Genomic DNA, 17,528 nt, shown 5'->3' with positions numbered 1-17,528 from the left:
TGCTGTAGAGCGAGTAAAAACCTTTGCACAATGCAGTCCCCCTTTCGGGGATAAGATTCCGTCTAAATCCTGCCTCCTTGCAGGTCTTCCTTTGAACTGAATTGTCCTCTGCAATCCTTGTAGCATGCTATGCTGCTTTTGTGCATTGATCACCTTAAAAAAAAAAAGATTTATTCAGTTACCTGTTTCTGTGCTAGATTGCAAGCTCCATGAGGGCAAGGACTGTATGCAGCAAACACCGTATCTGACATTTGAGAAAGCACTCAGATACTGTGTAGCTGAATGATACACCTGAGTTTAGGGTCCAGCTGTATGTGTGTGTGTGTGTATATATATATATTTTTTTTTTCAAGAGTTTACTTATTTATTTGAGGAGAGAGTGAAAGTGAGAGAACAGGAGTGGGGGGAGAGAAGCAGACTCCCGGCTGAGCAGGCAGGCCGATGTGGGGCTTGATCCCAGTACCCTGAGATCATGACCTGAGCCAAAGGCAGATGCTTAACCATCTGAACCACCCAGGTGCCCCTATATGTTCTTCAACAATAATTTTATCTGAGAGATTTCAATATACCAAAAAGTTGAAAAATAGTATAAATGAACACCCTACATATCCCCTACTCAGATCAATAATTATTATTGTTTTCCCATATCTGCATTCTATCCATATACTTTTTTTCTGAATTATTTGAAAGTGAGCTTCTCTAAGAGTAAGGTTGTTTTCCTATATAATTGCAACACTTCTCTAAGAGTAAGGTTGTTTTCCTATATAATTAACATACCTAAGAAAAAGAATTTAATTCCCTAATACCGTCTAAAATGCAGTCCATATTCAGACTTTCCCCAGTTGCCCCAAGAATGTGTTTTATAGCTATTTTATTTTGAATTGGGGGGGAAAAATCAAGGGTCACATTACATTTGGCTTTATGTCCCTTTAGTTTCTTTTTTTTTTTTTTTTTTGGTCCCTTTAGTTTCTTTTAATCTAGAGTAGTTCCTCTACCTTTTTTTTTTTTTTAATGACCTTGACTTTGGAGGAGTCAAGAACAGTTATCCTTTAGAATTTTCCACAAAACTGATTTGTCTGTTTTCCTGTGGTGGTATTTTTTTCCCCTAGATTTTATTTATTTATCAAAGAGAGAGAGATAGAGGCAGGCAGAGGGAGAAGCAGGCTCCCCGCTCAGCAAGGAGCCCAATGTGGGACTTGATCCCAGGACCCTGGGATCATGACCTGAGCCGAAGGCAGACGCTTAACCGACTGAGCCACCCAGGCATCCCTCTTGTGGTGGTATTTAACTTTCTTCCCAACCCCCTGCATTTCCTCTAAACTGGAACAAGGTTTAGTGGCTTGATTAAGCATTTTTAGCAAGAATACCTCACATGTCATGTCTCCATACTGTATCATCTCAGTAGGCAACTGACGTCAAATTATTCTACCCTAAGTAGTGCTGTTTGTTCACCTGTTAAAGGTAGCGACTGCCAGATCACTCCTATGTAAAGGTGTTTTCCCTTTGTAATTAGTGAATTAGTAATTTTTAGGGATGATAAATTCTAGCACCATGCAAATCTTTTCTTCTACAGGCTAATGTTTTTAGCAACCATCCATGATCTTTTGGGCAAGTTCTTAACCTGAGACTCAGTTTCTTCATCTGCAATATGAGGATGATAATGCCTGTCATTTGGATTTACTGTGTAATGATATCTAAAGTATTATATAACAGTGCATATGAAAACACTGTCAGGGTCTGCTGTAATTTTCCCTTCTTCTGAGAACACCATCCTTCTTCCTTTAAGAAAGTTCTTATGTTGCTCCCGATAGGTGATCCAAATTGCTGGCTTCTCAATGACCTAATCCTAACCCCTAAACCTAACCCTAAACCCTAACCCACAGCTGACTTAACCTTTTCTGACCAGAGTGGAATGAGCATGTGACCCGAGCTGAGCTTATTAGAATGCTTCCCTGGGAAATCGTGGACCAAGCAGGAGTGAGAATAGGGTGAGGAAAACATTCTTTTTCTCCAAGGCGGCTAAATATAGGGATGTGAGTCTGGAAGCAGACTGTTTCCCCCATCACCTGGAGAATGAAATCCAACCGGGTGGAGGAGATTAAAGTTATCTGCTAGAGATCAAGGCAGAAAGTGTTCCAGGGGCGTCTTCCTGGCCTAGCTCTGGTCCTGCCGGCTCAGCCAGTAGAGGCTCTCCCTGGTGAGCTTCTACAAATTGGGTCCTGAACCTGATGACAAATAGAATCTTGGACAGTACAGGGGCCGTCACATGCCTCTCCCAGGTGATTGGGTAAATCAGTGGTCCCTCCCACCTCATGCCTTCCTGTTGTTTTTGACTATGTCCAGGGCTAGTGGAAAGGTGGGAGGAAGTGCCGGAGATGGTACTGGCTTTTTAAAATCTTGGAGTTACAAATGCATTTCCTTGATGAGGGCAGACTCAAAGCAGGGTGGGGTGTGTGTGGGGGGTTAGGGTTAGGTGGGGACTGGTGGCTTATCCAGCTCCAAGTGTGGCCACTCCGGCCCCTACCAGTCTCCCAAAGCTGGAGACCAGTCCTACCTCCACCCAGTACCCTCTCTTTGAAGATTCTTCCCGCAGTTTAAACCCAGCCCGCGTGGTCAGAGGTGCCGCCAGCCTTCTTAGGGGAGCGCAGAGAAGGGGAGAGGGACAGAGGATGAGGGAGGCCTGAGGGTGATCGGGCCATGCGCAGGACAGGGGCTCAGGAGGCCGCAGGGGTGGGGCCGGGGGGGGGGCGCGGTGAGGGTGTTGGAGAAAGGGAGTGACTTGGCTGGCTCCTGAGAAGTCAGGGCGCTTCTTCCAGGCGCTTATCATTAGACCCTTTCAGCCATCCGACCGGAAGAGTTACTATTATTATTCCCGTTTCACAGATGAGAAAACTGACACCCAGGAAGGAGAAGTAACTTACCCAAGATCACCCTGCTGGTAATGGCAGAGCTGGAATTCGAATTCAGTTCCGCCCGGCTCCCGATCGCTTCCACCCCCACCCCCTTCAGCGCACCGTTGAGCGAGGCCCGCCCCGCGAACAGCCCCGGAGGCCAGGTGCCTCTGGGCCAAGGGCCAGGTGAGCGGAGGGCGCGGCCACAGGTTGGGTGAGTCCCTGCCCGCTTCCGCAGGGCCCCGCTGACTCCATGGGCGGACGGCGCATCCTCTCGCTGCGGGCCTCCAGGGCCAACAGAAGCTCAGGGCCATGGGTCCGAGGGGCGGGTGAGGGGTCGCCCCGCCGTATGGGGGCCCTCCTGAAGGGAAGTCCTGCCCAGGAGACCCCAACGGTGCCCAAGGAGGGAGGGGAGGCCACGGGGGAGGGAGGGGTGGGGTGGCTCCACGGAGAGGGGGGCGTAGAGAGGGCCCCCAACCCCCCACCTCCAGGCCACACAGAACCCTATGGGGCTGTTGGGACTCACTGCGGGGTGGGGGCGGATCGTCAGATCTGGGTCCATTTTGGGGTCTGGAAAATGTCCCCGTGGTTTTGGGGCCAGAGAAGGGCCGAGGAGGCTTGTCAGCAGGAAGGATCCTCTGACCAAATTGGGGTCAGTTTGCTGCCCAAGTTGCCCCGAATCACTGGTGGGAAAGGAAATGAGCCTCCCTGAGGCCCTGACAGGTACCCCCACCATTCCGACCCAGATATACTTTCTGTTGCCCACCTCTTTCAACCCCCAGTACAGTTCCCTGCTGACCCGGGGGCTGCGCGGGGCCTTGGGAGGGGACAGGGCTGCATTCAGGCTGCTGCAGGGTGGCTCAGGGCCTCTTCCAGAGGGAACCGGGATTGAGGAAGCTCCCCCAGGCCCACGGTGGCTCCCGGGCGTCCAGGCTCCAGGAGCGAGCAACTCTTTTACTTTCCTGGGTCTTTTTAAATAATAATTAAGACAGTGTGATAGTTGCTGACAGTTGTTTTTGTTTTGTTTTGAATGCTTTTTTTTGGTTAAGATTTTATTTATTTGTCAGAGAGAGAACGAGCGAGCACAAGCAGGGGGAGCGGCAGGCTGAGGGAGAAGCAGACTCCCTGCTGAGCAGAGGGCCCCATGCAGGACTCGATCCCAGGACCCCAGGATCAGAGGATTAACCAACTGAGCCACCCAGGCTCCCGATTCCCTGTTGTATTAACATGGCTAGGGTCCTTTGAGTCTGGCCTGGATCAGTGCATCCCCCAAGTTGTATATCCATGGGGCACAGTCATCCAATCCCTGTGCTAAGGGCTGTTCCAAAAGGCTGGCAAGGTCTTCCTCGCTGGAGAGCCGCGGGGTGGTAGGGGGGTGGAGGAAGGGGACAATGACAGACAGGATGTGGTGCGCTGGGGTGCACCTGGCCCTGAAGTCACCCAGGCAGGGGGAAGGAAAGCATTGTACCCAGTGACCTGTTTATGTGTCTTTCTCCCCATAGTTACCAAGAGCCTGTGAGTTCCTGTCTTTTTTCATCCCTGAATCGCTGCCGCTGGCCTGAGCTGGGCATGGGGCGTCCAGTAAGTGTGGAGGGAATGATGGACAGTGGCTAGTGGCTGGGAGGGCTGCATGTGGTTTACGGGGCCAAGCTGAGCTTTACAGGGAAGGCAGAGAGGGCACCCCCAGGGAAGGAAGGCCCGTGTGGAGGCTGGAGGTGCTTGGAAAGGAGACCTGTGGGCGTCAGGCAGGAAGGGTGGGGGCTTGGGGGCTTCCTGGGAGGAAGGCCGATGAGATGGAGGTGTGGTGAGAGAGAGAGAGGCCAGCGTGAGCTCCAGGCCAGTGCATGGTGACAGATCATGGCCGAAATGGGGGAAAACACGAAGGCCCGTTTTAGACAAGTTGAGGTTGTGGGAGGACAGACAGGGGCACAGACCATCTGCTGACAGTGTCTAGCGAACTCCGTCCCATCTGGAGCATGGGAGTCAGGATGGAGCCATGAACTCTCCTACCAGAGAGTTTTAGAGCTAGGACTGCTCTCGGGGCTGACCGACTCCATCATTTTAGAGCAAAGGAAACAGACCTGGCAGTTGAGGTGACTCATCAGTGTGGCCTGGAGGGTGGAGGGAAGATCTAAGGGGAGCTTTGGACGGAGGGAAGGATTATTCAGGTGGGAAGAAGAGAAGCTAGTGACAGGAAGGAGGTGAGAGCCCATGAGGATGTTTGCAAACCAGTCTGACGGCACTCAGAGAGGAATAGCTGTTCACGTGTTTATAAACAGCAGATTTGGGAGGGGGGTTGCAAGAGTGCACCCACACTCTGCCCTCTGCAAGTCCCACAACCTCAGAGACACTCCCTGCCCCGGCTGCAGTGAGGGGGTCTGCCTCAGGACCGAGAGAGGCCACAGCGCCTGGGCATGAGCACAGATGTTTGCACAGGGTGTGGACCAGAGAGAGCAGCCGACTCACTCTGAGGGCCTTGTCTTCTACACTTCAGACCCTGGCCTAATTACCACCCCTATGGTCATCCTGAAACCCCAGGGCTATTGGCTGTTAGCTGCCTGTGGAGCACAGTGTGGAGGGTCTTTGTAGGTGGGGTGATTGTTAACAGAATCCAGTGGCGAGAACTTTAGAGTTGGCGGAGGTTTGGGGATGGCCTAGTCCAACCTAAACCTCATTTTATTGAGGCTGAAATTGGGGCTCAGAGAAGGGACCCTACTTGCCCAAGATCCCCCGGTGACTTAGCAGCAGAAAATGTCTTATGCATTTTTTTAGGTCTGCTGAAGAGGTCTGTAAGGTTGTAAAATTTATCCACGCAGAGAAATCAACATTTCCTGAGGCTCGTGTATGTGCTAACATTTCTGCAGGCGTCATCTCCTCGCCCCTCCCTTTTCCCTTGAACAGGTGATGCTGACTTTAGAGGACAAAGACGTAAAGGGATTCACGTGGGCCATAGCCCCCGCCTTGACCTCCTTGGGCTACCTGCTCATACTGCTGGTCTCCATCTTTCCCTTCTGGGTGCGGCTTGTAAACGAGGAGTCCCACGAGGTGTTTTTCAGTGGTCTGTTTGAGAACTGCTTCCATATCAAATGCTGGAAGCCTCGACCCTTATCAGGTAAGGAGGGATGGAGGTAGGCACAGGAGAGGGGTAGATGGGGCCAGCGTAGGGACTTGGGTGACAGAGGACTGGATGGAGTCAGAGAGGACAGAATTTAATAAGCCCATAAGGGCATTTTCTGAGTCTCTGCTCTGGAGGTTAGAGGAAAATATGTGGCTAGCAAAAGGTTAATAGTATCAAGTTGACCACCAGGGTCAGCAGCAAATGTGTCAGCAACAAAGTTTATTTCTGGGGTAGGAGTGGCTCCACCTAGGATGGAGGGGTGGGGGTCCTGCCCTACTGTGTGAGGCCCCATCACCTCTCAGGGCTGCAGTTAGCTCCCCGACATGGGACCTTTTTGTGTGGGCACAGCTCCCAGCTGGGGAACAACCTTGTTAGTAGAGCGCAGGCTGGATTTCAGCCCCCACTTGTCCCCTCTGCCAAACACCTGTCCAACTCTGGGTGGCAGCTCTGCAGATAAGGTGCTTAGGCCCGAGTACCGCGTTTTCAAGGGAATGCACATGAATATGAGCTCAATGGACTGTGGACGCACCCGAGGCCGTGTTTTACAAGGGACTTGGGAGGGTCAGGAGGATGTCTGTCTTGGAAAAGAGGTGAGCCTCTTTGGGGAAGAGCCTTTAGGGGCTCTCTCCTGGTAATAGAAGAGGAGAAACCTCTTTGGGGAAGATGGGCCACACTGTGTGCGCTCTTTGATCTGGAGTTCCTCAGCCTTGGCACTACTGACACTTTGGCTGGGTAATCTTTCTTGTGGGGGTTTTCCTGTTCCTTGCAGGACAGTTAACAGCACCCTTACCCTCTATTACCCGATTGATGCCCTCAGTTGCGACAACCAGAATTACCTCTTAGCACTGCCAAATATCCCTGGTGGGGGTGTAAAACTGCCCCCGATTGAGAACCATTGGTTTAACCCAAGAGTAGAATCTAGAACATTTGGGTCTTTAGCAACACCTTTGTCTTTTTGTCCTACGACCAGCTGTCCATCTCTGCATGCTTAGGAGGGTATACAAACTTGTTTTAACATGGGTCTGAGTCACGCCAATAGTAGGGGATCATCAAGACCCTGGCTCTGCTATTTTGGGTGTGTTTCATTACTTCTGTGAACCAGGATAATTAAACAAGCATTCCCCCCAGAGTTCAGAACATCTTAACCTCACAAGTTCTGATTTTCCACCTGCGGCTTTTTTCAGTGTGACGAGTACTGATGCAATTCTTCACGTTTTCACATGCAAATTTTATAATTTTTATTGTTTATTAAAATGACCGTTTGCCCATCTAATTTTTTTTCCCCATACCCTTCCATGTCACAGGGAACAAAATGTTGGGACCAGAGCACTCTTGGAGGCAAAGTGGTGGGGTTGGAGCCATGGTCCCAGGCCGCACTGTGGGACTGAGGGTGCCGAGCTCCGGGGGCCTTCTCTGTGCAGGCTCTGCGGGGCTCTGTCCCCTGTCACGGGTCAGGGTGCCCAGCTGCAGCCCAGCCTCCCTCCCCCACAGTGCACATCATTCTCGGCCGCGTTTTCCTGCTGTCTGCAGTCATCCTGTCTTTCCTCACCACCTTCATCCTGGTGTCCTTTGCATCTCAGCTCTTTCCGAGGACCCGGAAGCGCAATTTGGTGTCAGCCTTCATCAGCTTCCTCACAGGTGTGGAACAGGCAGGCAAGCCTTGTCCTCAGGCAAGCCTCAGCTTTGGGGAGGGTTTGAGAGGGGCACCCAAAGGCAGGGAGATGGTTGGTTTCTGTGATGTCAGGAGAGCGGGAATTTTTAGGGCCCCTCTCTCCTGCTGCCTTCTCTGAGGCAGCCTGCCCTCCAGGATGACAGTCGCTCTTCCCGGGGGTCGCTTGACACCCTGCACTTCCAACTAGCACAGCACTCACTGTGTTGGCTTGGGGCCATTTGTCTGGGGGTCTTTTTACCATAACCTCTATCCCAGCAACTGTCACAGAATCTGGCACACAATGATAATACGGAAGTGAAATATATAATATAAGTGGAATATAAGTGTTTCTTGGACAAATGGTTGGAAGACTCCATCTCTGCCCTTTGGAACCTTTTGACTTTAAAAGGCTGGCCATGGCCCTACCCTGGGAGGCTCCCATCACATGAAGGAGGTGGAACGCTCACAGTGGGAAGATCAGGTTGAGTTGTACCCAAAGCATCACACCCAGGGGGCCCCATCTGGAGTCAGCCAATGGCATGGGCACAGAGGGGACCCGGGAAAGGGATTTCTGGTTTTGGGGCCCCTGGGAGGTGAGGCACATGGGCTTTGAAATGAGCTGGGATGGAGGGAAAGACAGGCATGTGGGGTAGAGGTTACGGGCTCTGAGAGGGCACAGATGTGGGCTGGGGAAAAGAGCCTCCACACAGGAGCCACACTGGTTGTGGGCCACGTGACTCTGTCTGATTAAGGGCAAAGGTGGGAACCATGGGAAGAGAGCAAGAGTGCCTCCCTGTGACCCTGCAGGGGTCTGTGCCTTCCTGGCCTTGTTGCTGCATGCCCTGGAGATCCAGAATCTGAGGATGAAGCCCACCCCCCCCCAGATCTCCGTGCAGTGGCCTTACTACGTCCTTGGCTTTGCCATCGTTCTGTTCATAGTGGCTGGTGAGTGTCCTGGGGCTGGTGCCCTTCTCCCTGTCCTCTGTCTGGATTCAAGAGCCATGGACGCTCTAGAGTGGTGCTGTCCAAAACTGTAGTCACTAGCTACTTGTGGCTATTTAATTAATTAAAGTGAAGTAAATAGAAATTCAGTTCTTCAGCCATGCTAGCCACATTTCAGGTGTTTGGTAACATTTATGATGTATCTGGTAGCTGCCATATTTAGTGGTGCCGATATAGAAATTCCCGTCATTGCAGAAAGCTCTACTGAACAGCACTGCTCTAGAGCTCAGCCCTATCTCTCATCCTTGTCCCCCTTGACTTTAGAACCAACCTCCAGGTTTCATATTCTATCTTATTCTGTCCTGACTCCTACAGGTTTCGGTGCCTATCTCTCTCTCTTGGAATCTATGATCTTATTCACCTCACCTTCACCTTACTGTCTTATCTTTATATACCATCACCATCTAAGCCCTCAATACTCTCTAATTTTGTCCTTTTTCCTAATCTTCCTGCTATATTTTTTTTTAAAGATTTTATTTATTTATTTGAGAGAGAGAGAATGAGAGAGAGCGCGCACAAGAGGGAAGAGGGTCAGAGGGAGAAGCAGACTCCCCGCTGAGCAGGGAGCCCGATGTGGGACTCGATCCCGGGACTCCAGGATCATGACCTGAGCCGAAGGCAGTCGCTTAACCAACTGAGCCACCCAGGCACCCCATCTTCCTGCTATATTAACCTGACCCATAACATAATCTATTTTAACCTGATTTTATTATACACTGAATATATAAAAATATTTATAATATATGAGCTAGGTAATTAAAAATAAACTGTCTGCCCATTTCCACCATTTAGTTTAAGAACTAGCCATATTTTCATGGAATCCACTGTTTGTAAGTTACATTCTTATTTATGTATCACCGAGAAAGAAAAAAGGATGCCAAGAATAATTAATTATAAGGTGTTGTAGCTCGTAAGGCACATCCTCATTTCAGAAACGTGAAAAGAATGGGCTTGTCAACATTGATGAAATATGGTAGAATATTAAGTATCTTTGAAGTCTTTCCCCCCTCAACCCTGTGGCTCTTCCTGATCTCATTCTCTTGTCTCCCCTCAGGAACCGATTATTCTGAAGTTTGTGATAATCATATTTACTACATGTGTATTTATCCTTAAACAACTTATTACTTTGTTTTACTTGTTTTAAAACTTTGTATGATCATACTGTGTTTATACAACAGTATAACCTCCATGTTAATACAAGGAACTCTAGGGTTCATTCATTTTTTTAATTGTTTTATCGTTATGTTAATCACCATACATTACATCAGGGTTCATTCATTTTTACCATCTTAAGTATTTAATTGTACAACTAAGCTTGTTTGTAGAAGGAGCATGGTATTTCTCTGTGGGAGAATTTTAAGCTCATGATTCAGTTTCTTTTAATGACTATAGGACTATTGAGGTATTTGATTTCTCCTTGAGTTAGTTTTGGTAATTTATATATATTTCTATAAGTTTATATATTTTGCTAAATTTTGAAATTTATTGACATAAAGCTACTCGAAATGTTTTCTTTTTTAACTTTATTTTGTGGTGCATCTGTAGTTACGTGCTTCATTTTTCATACTTAATTTTTTCTTTTTTCATTGCCAGACTTGTCAGAGGTTTACCACATTTTTAGTCTTTCCAAAGGACTGGCGTTTAGCTTTCTTTTTTTTTTTTAATTTTTTTAAAGATTTTATTTATTTATTTGAGAGAGAGAATGAGATAGAGAGCATGAGAGGGGGGAAGGTCCGAGGGAGAAGCAGACTCCCTGCTGAGCAGGGAGTCCGATGCGGGACTCGATCCCGGGACTCCAGGATCATGACCTGAGCCGAAGACAGTCGCTTAACCAACTGAGCCACTCAGGCGCCCACGTTTAGCTTTCTTGAACCTTCATATTTTATGTTTGTTTCCTATTTAATTAATTCTTCCTTCTTATTTTGAACCTCCCTCGCTACTACATTTTTGCATTTATTCTGCTATTCCTTTTCCAGCTTCTTAAGTCAGGATCTAAACTCATTGCTTACTTCTTTTCTTTTTTTAACATTTTATTTATTTAATTGAGAGAGAGAGAGAGGATGAGAGAGAGAGAGCATGAGAGGGGTGAGGGGCATAGGGAGAAGTAGACTTCCCGCTGAGCAGGGAGCCCAATGCAGGGCTCTATTCTGGGACTCCAGGATCATGACCCGAGCCGAAGGTAGACGCTTAACTGACTGAGCCACCCAGGCGCCCCTACTTCTTCTTTTCTAAGTAGGCAATTAAAGCTTCAATTTCCCTGTAGGAATTGCTTCATTTGTAGCTCCCATTTTCATATGCAGTATTTTATGTTACTGTTCTATTTCAAATATTTTCTAGTTCCCCTTATGATTTTTTTGATCCATGAATTATTTTAAACTATACTTTTACATTTCCAAGCATATAATTTTTTATTGTATCTTTGTGTTAAATGATTTTGACTTGATTTCAATGTGATGAGAGATCATGGTCTATATAATCCTAATGTGTTCAGATTTATTGAGACTTGTTTTATAGCCTAGTTTGAGGTCCATTTTCATGTTTTATGTTGAGTGCAACTTTTATAAACATTAGATCAAGCTTATTCATTATATTGTTCTAATCTTGATTTAGAATTGTCCTATTTTAAGCTAGTCACAGAAGGACAAATACCGCATGACTGCACAATATGAGATGACCAAAATAGTTGAAGTTGTAGAAGCAGAGTAGAATGGTAGTTGCCAGGGCCTAGGAGGGTGAGATGAAATGTTGTTCGATGGATATAATGTCTTAGTTATTCAAGATAAGTAAGTTCTAAAGATGTGCTGCGCAACATAATGCCTATAGTTAAGAATACTACTGTACACTCGCAAATTTGTTAGGTAGGTAGATCTCATGTTAAGCATTCTTACCACAATAAAAAAAATTAAAACAATAGCTGAAAATAATGAATTTGTTTTTCAAAAAAATGGAAATGGTAAAGATATCCAAGTATATTTTTCTAATAAAGAAAATTACATTAATTTTAAAAAGCTGAAAAAAAATAAAAGTACCATAGGGCCTACTCCCTATAGGCAGTTCTCAATCTCATTCACTTATATGCCCTGTTTTCCTTTCTCATTACTTCCAACTTAACAGGATAGGAACTCTTCCTGGCAATTCAGATGCCAGTTTCAGAGGGGCAGAGCTTACACATATATGGAAACTTTCCTCTTGATTTTTGCCTGCAAAACTCTTCTAAACTGTCTTCATAAGCAGCTTAATGACAGCCTAACAATTGACCTTGCTCTACCACAGAATGCACAGATGTGGTTGGCATCACTCAGGCCAAGAAACAGAGTTGAAGCAACGTGGAAAGATCCACAAAATCACAGTCTCCTGTAAAAGCATACCTGTCCAGAAATTCAGTTATTAACAAAGTTAACTCACGTTTTAATTGCATCATACTTGCTTCAAGGATAAAGCAAGAAAACACATGTGTTCAAGTTTTACCAGTAAAAGAGACAAATATATGTATAATGAAATTGTATTCACAATTTTTTATAAGCCTGGACTCGTGCTCACAGCGAAGTAGAAAACCACATCACAGGAGTGGCAGCCGCAGAGAAATTCACAGGTTGACAGATTTTCAGTTCAACATGAAGAAGGAAAGTCTACCAGTTATAGCTATAGAACAAGCCTTTCAAAACCCGATGAAATGGAAATACTAGCACAAGTATGGGAAAATACAAGAATGTTCTCAGCAGCATTATCTAAGGAAGGGAAATATATAAAATTATGTTACATTCATGTAATGAAGTACTATGTAGCTGTTAAAAAGTATAGTAAGTCTTTATGTATTGATGTGGAGGGCCATTCACGCTCTATTAACTTGGGGGGGGGAACAAGTTGGGAAAATTGTGTATAAAATGATTTTAAAGGCAAAAAAAAAAGAATTGTTCTGTTTTACTGGTGACTTGAACTTTTAATCATTATGCATGCTGTGATCCTTTTTATTTCTAGTAATCCCTTTTGCTAAAGTCTGTTTTATCTGATATTACTCTAGCTACTTCTACATTCTTTAGGTTAGTATTTGCCTGTTATATATCTTTCTAATCTTTTACTTATATGTAATCATATAGCTGATGATTATATTTTTTTCATCTAGTTTTATAATTGTTGTCTTTTAACTGGAGTATTTATTATTGATTTACATTTATTGTGACTACTGATATATTTCTATTTTTTCCTACCACCTTACTTTTTGTTTTCAGTTTTTTCTGCTCCCCACCCCCCCAACCTCTCTTGCATTGCTTTGAATTGATTGACTTTTATCAATACAGTTCTCATTATATTATATTTTCCCCCTCTTTAGTTTGGAAGTTATGTAGTCTATTTGTATTCTTGTAGTAGCTACTCTTGATATTTTAACATGCTTACTAAACAAAGTTGAAAGTTCATCAGCATATTTATTTTCTTTATAAATAATACAAGGTAAAGCCTTCCCAATTTATATGCTATTTTGCACGTTTTAGTTTCTTCTCTTTTCTTTTTAATTTTATATATTTGATTGTATTGTTATTTTATGCATTTGATATTTGTTGGTTATTTAAATTTACCCACATATTTACCAATTTAGTTGCTTATCAAACCTTCTGTCCTTCTGCCTGAAATACATCCTTTATTATTTATTTATTTTTAAAGATTTTATTTATTTGACAGAGAGAGACACAGCGAGAGAGGGAACACAAGCAGGGGGAGTGGGAGAGGGAGAAGCAGGCTTCCCGCTGAGCAGGGAGCCCGATGCGGGGCTCGATCCCGGGACCCTGGGATCATGACCTGAGCTGAAGGCAAACGCTTAACGGCTGAGCCACCCAGGCGCCCCCTGAAATACATCCTTTATAATGGGTTTTAGTTAGGGTCAGTTAGAGATACACTCTCTCATATTTTGTTTGTATGAAATTATCTTCCTTTCATTTTTGTTTATGAAAATTAGTTTTGCTGAACTTACATTTTTAAGTTGTCAGTATCCCCAAGCATTCAAGATATTATTCTGTTATTATTATTTTACCACTTCCATTGTTGTTGACTCTAAAAATATCATTCTTTTTGAAGCAATCTTTGTTTTTTTCTCAGACTGTCTTTGGTACTTTAGGTACTGGGTGTGGATATTTGTATCATGACTTGTGGTATGAACTGTCTGAGGAATGATGTCTTTCAAAATTTCTCGATCATTTTAATCTCTTTTATATCTCTATGTTCTTTCCTTCTCTTTTCTTTCCTTTGTGAACTCCAGGAAGACATCTGTTAGACTTTGTCACTCTATCCTATGTCTCTCTCTCTCTTTTCATGCTTTCCATCTCTTTGTCTTTCTGGGCTGCATTCTGAATAACTCATATAGATGTATCTTCAGTTTCATCCATTCACTTTTCAGCTGTGTCTGGTTGGCTGCTTCACCTATTAAATTTTTATTTCAATCTGTTTTTATAACTGGAAATTATATTTCCCCTTAATTCATGTATTTTTATACTCTTTTCCCTCACATATATAGTTTTTAAAGATTTTATTTATTTATTTGACAGAGGGAGACACAGTGAGAGAGGGAACACAAGCAGGGGAGTGGGAGAGGGAAGAAGCAGGCTTCCCGCCGAGCAGGGAGCCCGATGCGGGGCTCGATCCCAGGACCCTGGGATCATGACCTGAGCCGAAGGCAGACGCTTACTGACTGAGCCACCCAGGCGCCCCCGTACTGGAAAATTCTTAACTATGGTCTCTTCAAATACTGCTTCTTCCCCATTTTTTCAGTCTTTCTGAAGTTCATATTATTAGACGCATCCACCCTTCTGTCTTTTATGTTTGATTTTTTTTCCTTCATATTTTTCACCTCTGTGTTTCCATGCTGCATTCTAATCATATCTCTGGATCCGTCTTAGGCTCATCCAGTAATTTTATCTCTTGCTGTATCTAATTTGCTGTTTAATTTATCCTCTTACTTTCTTATTCTGATTTTTTTTTAAAAAGATTTCATTTATTTGACGGAGAGAGACACAGCGAGAGAGGGAACACGAGCAGGGGGAGTGGGAGAGGGAGAAGCAGGCTTCCCGCCGAGCAGGGAGCCCGATGTGGGGCTTGATCCCAGGACCCTGGAATCATGACCTGAGCCGAGGGCAGATGCTTAATGACTGAGCCACCCAGGCGCCCCCTCACTTATATTTTTAATCTGTTCTCTAAACATATTTTTATTATACATGTTAAGCATACCTTGCATTCTGTGTCCTTTAAGTTTAACAACTGAATGATATGATATGCTGGTCTGAGTCCATCGGCTGCTGTTTTTCAGGCTTTTGCTTCTGGTGCCTTGTTTCTTGGTATGTTTGTGAATTCATTTTCCTTGGTTTTTTTTTTTTTTTTTTGGGTAGAAATTCTTTGAGGCCTGTATTTAAAGTGTTTTTTCAGAAAGGGATTTGCATTTGCTTCTGCTTGGTGCTTGGGTGCACAGCTAGCCAAGAATCACAACAGGTATTGTGAATTTTAGTTGCAGACCCACAGAACAGCTAGCCTCTGTTTATGAATTCTCAGTCAATACAGGTAATTTGAAAGTTCTAGCTTCATATGGCAGACCCTTCTTAGATTGCTCATCTTGAGCAGGCCCCGAGCTTTTCCTCTCATTTTGTGTCCCAAATGGCCAACAGAATGGAAACTCAGAGTTACCTGGGTTGACTGCATGTCTCCCACATGAAGGCTAATTGTGTGCTTGCTTAAACTCTCTAGGTTTCTGTTTTCACTAGGGTTTTGTTTCTAAAAATGCCTTACCCTGATGCCAGTTTGATGATGTATTTACAAATAGGTGTTTGAAGAAATATCTTTTTTTTTATTATGTTATGTTAGTCACCATACAGTACATCATTAGTTTTTGATGTAGTGTTCCATGATTCATTGTTTGCCTATAACACCCAGTGCTCCACGCAGAACGTGCCCTCTTTAATACCCATCACCAGGCTAACCCATCCTCCCACCTGCCTCCCGTCTAGAACCCTCAGTTTGTTTCTCAGAGTCCATCGTCTCTCATGGTTCGTCTCCCCCTCTGATTTCCCCCCTGAAGAAATATCTTATATAGAATTTTAGTTGTTTTTATTGGGAGAGTATGTAGTCTGCTATCATGCTGAACATAGAAGTTGTTCTTTCTCTTAGCCTTAACCTTAATACAGCATTTATTATTCACTCAAGAAGTCTACATTTGTTTTATGACATTAATTCTCTTTTTCTGTTCTTTTACTTTACTGGGGGTCTTGAGTTGGGCATCAAGAGGCCTGGGTTTTGTGTTTGACCTTCCTCTTAAACCTTGTTTTCTTACCTATTAATAGTTAGCTGGTTGCTAAGATGCCTTCCAGCACTGGCTATGGTTCTGTGAGTTTTATCCATCTTTTTGTATGCCTTGTCTTGTGATGCATTATGTTTTCTGTCTGTCTCTGTAATACTCTATATTGGAGGGGAGAACTAGGGAGGGCGGGTGCAGACAAGGGGGTCACATTCGAGGAGGGAGTTCCTGACCTCACTCTCCAGCCTGACCCAAACTTTCGCTGTTACCCAGGTGCCATCTGCCTCTTTCAAGAAACAGCCTGCCTTAGCTGCCATCGGTTGCCCAATTCCCGGAGTATCGAGGAAACCCAAGGGGTCCCCCACCTGGAGAATCTGGAGAGTTTGGGAGGAGACCTGAGCTCAATACAAAAGGAGACACTGCTGAAGGAAGAAACGATTACCTAGTCCGGGAGAGTGTCCTCCACCCAGCCTCAGCTCTGTGAGTGCCCGCGTGGGGGCCTTAGGGGCAGCCAGTCTCTGCGGCTTCTGATAAGCTTCCTGAGTCAGATCAGTGCTCCCCTTCCCCGTACTCACAGTGATTCTGTCTTGCTTGTCTTTGCAATTTATTAAAAGTTTTTTGAATTATTCTGTTTCCTGAGTGGTTCGTGTGTGTGTGTGTTTAAAGATTTTATCTATTTATTTAACAGAGAGAAAGCGAGAGAGGGAACACAAGCAGGGGGAGTGGGAGAGGGAGAAGCAGGCTTCCCGCTGAGCAGGGAGCCCGATGCGGGGCTCGATCCAAGGACCCTGGGATCACAACCCGAGCCGAAGGCAGACGCTTAACCGACTGAGCCACCCAGGCGCCCCAATGTGTGTGTGTGTTTTGTTTTGCAGGTGTTTTCAATAAAAGGACTACTGAATGTTAATCCAAACCTCAAGAAAACCAGCCTGGAGGACAGGAGGGGAGGAAGGAATATGACAAAAAGATCAAGTGAAGTGAGCTTTTGTAAAACAAAAACCGAACAGAATATAACCCCAATAGAGGGTGTTTGAGTTAGTGACATTAAAAAGAAAAAGTGATGGGGGCACCCGGGTGGCTCAGCCACTTGAGCGTCCGCCTTCAGCTCAGGTCGTGGTCCCAGGGTCCTGGGATCGAGCCCCGCATCGGGCTCCCTGCTCCTTGGGAAGCCTGCTTCTCCCTCTCCCACTCCCCTTGTTTGTGTTCCCTCTCTCGCTGTGTCTCTCTCTCTCTCTCTCAAATAAATAAAATCTTAAAAAAAAAAAGAAAGTGATGTCCCCAGACAAAGGTGTGACTCAGTACAGGAAACTTAAGTATGTGTTGGAAGGAAGGGTTGGGAGTGGTTAAAGGTGAATGCTTCTCAGGATTAAGCCCCCAGGTCTGGAAGTCTGAGCCTAATGGGTCTGTAACCCCCTGGGGGCAAGCAGAGGCAAGTTAGCCAACTAACATATGGGTGTTCCATCCTCTCACTAAAGCCAGGGGCATCTCTAACGTGTCCTGATGGTGCTTACAGACTGGGGAGCTCTCAGCCCCACCGCTAGGATGGGTGTGGCTGGGAAGTAGGAATGCTTGGGGGGGGGGTGCAGCTAGAAC

The 17,528-nt window shown here is 45.5% G+C and overlaps 1 protein-coding gene across 3 annotated transcripts in view; it reads left to right on the top strand.

Moving 5' to 3' along the window:
* TMEM225B (transmembrane protein 225B) overlaps positions 1 to 16,960 on the top strand; it is a 31,778-nt gene extending 14,818 nt beyond the window's left edge. Inside the window, exons 3-9 of one of the 3 annotated variants that reach the window (XM_027610382.2) lie at positions 2,884 to 3,105; positions 4,394 to 4,472; positions 5,793 to 6,003; positions 7,501 to 7,647; positions 8,468 to 8,605; positions 16,209 to 16,415; positions 16,811 to 16,960. In XM_027610382.2, the coding sequence (XP_027466183.1) occupies positions 2,942 to 3,105; positions 4,394 to 4,472; positions 5,793 to 6,003; positions 7,501 to 7,647; positions 8,468 to 8,605; positions 16,209 to 16,381 (912 nt within the window). In that variant the 5' untranslated portion in view covers positions 2,884 to 2,941 and the 3' untranslated portion in view covers positions 16,382 to 16,415; positions 16,811 to 16,960. Of the gene's footprint in view, positions 1 to 2,883; positions 3,106 to 4,393; positions 4,473 to 5,792; positions 6,004 to 7,500; positions 7,680 to 8,467; positions 8,606 to 16,208; positions 16,562 to 16,810 lie in introns of those variants that run through there. The other 2 variants (XM_027610384.2, XM_027610385.1) reach the window with 2 other exon arrangements.
* Positions 16,961 to 17,528: the final 568 nt, after the last annotated feature.

The sequence above is a fragment of the Zalophus californianus genome, chromosome 10 (genome assembly GCF_009762305.2).
Source record: "Zalophus californianus isolate mZalCal1 chromosome 10, mZalCal1.pri.v2, whole genome shotgun sequence".
Lineage (NCBI taxonomy): Eukaryota > Metazoa > Chordata > Mammalia > Carnivora > Otariidae > Zalophus > Zalophus californianus.
Note: the sequence above shows the minus strand (reverse complement) of the source record. Positions and strands in the feature narration are given on the sequence as shown.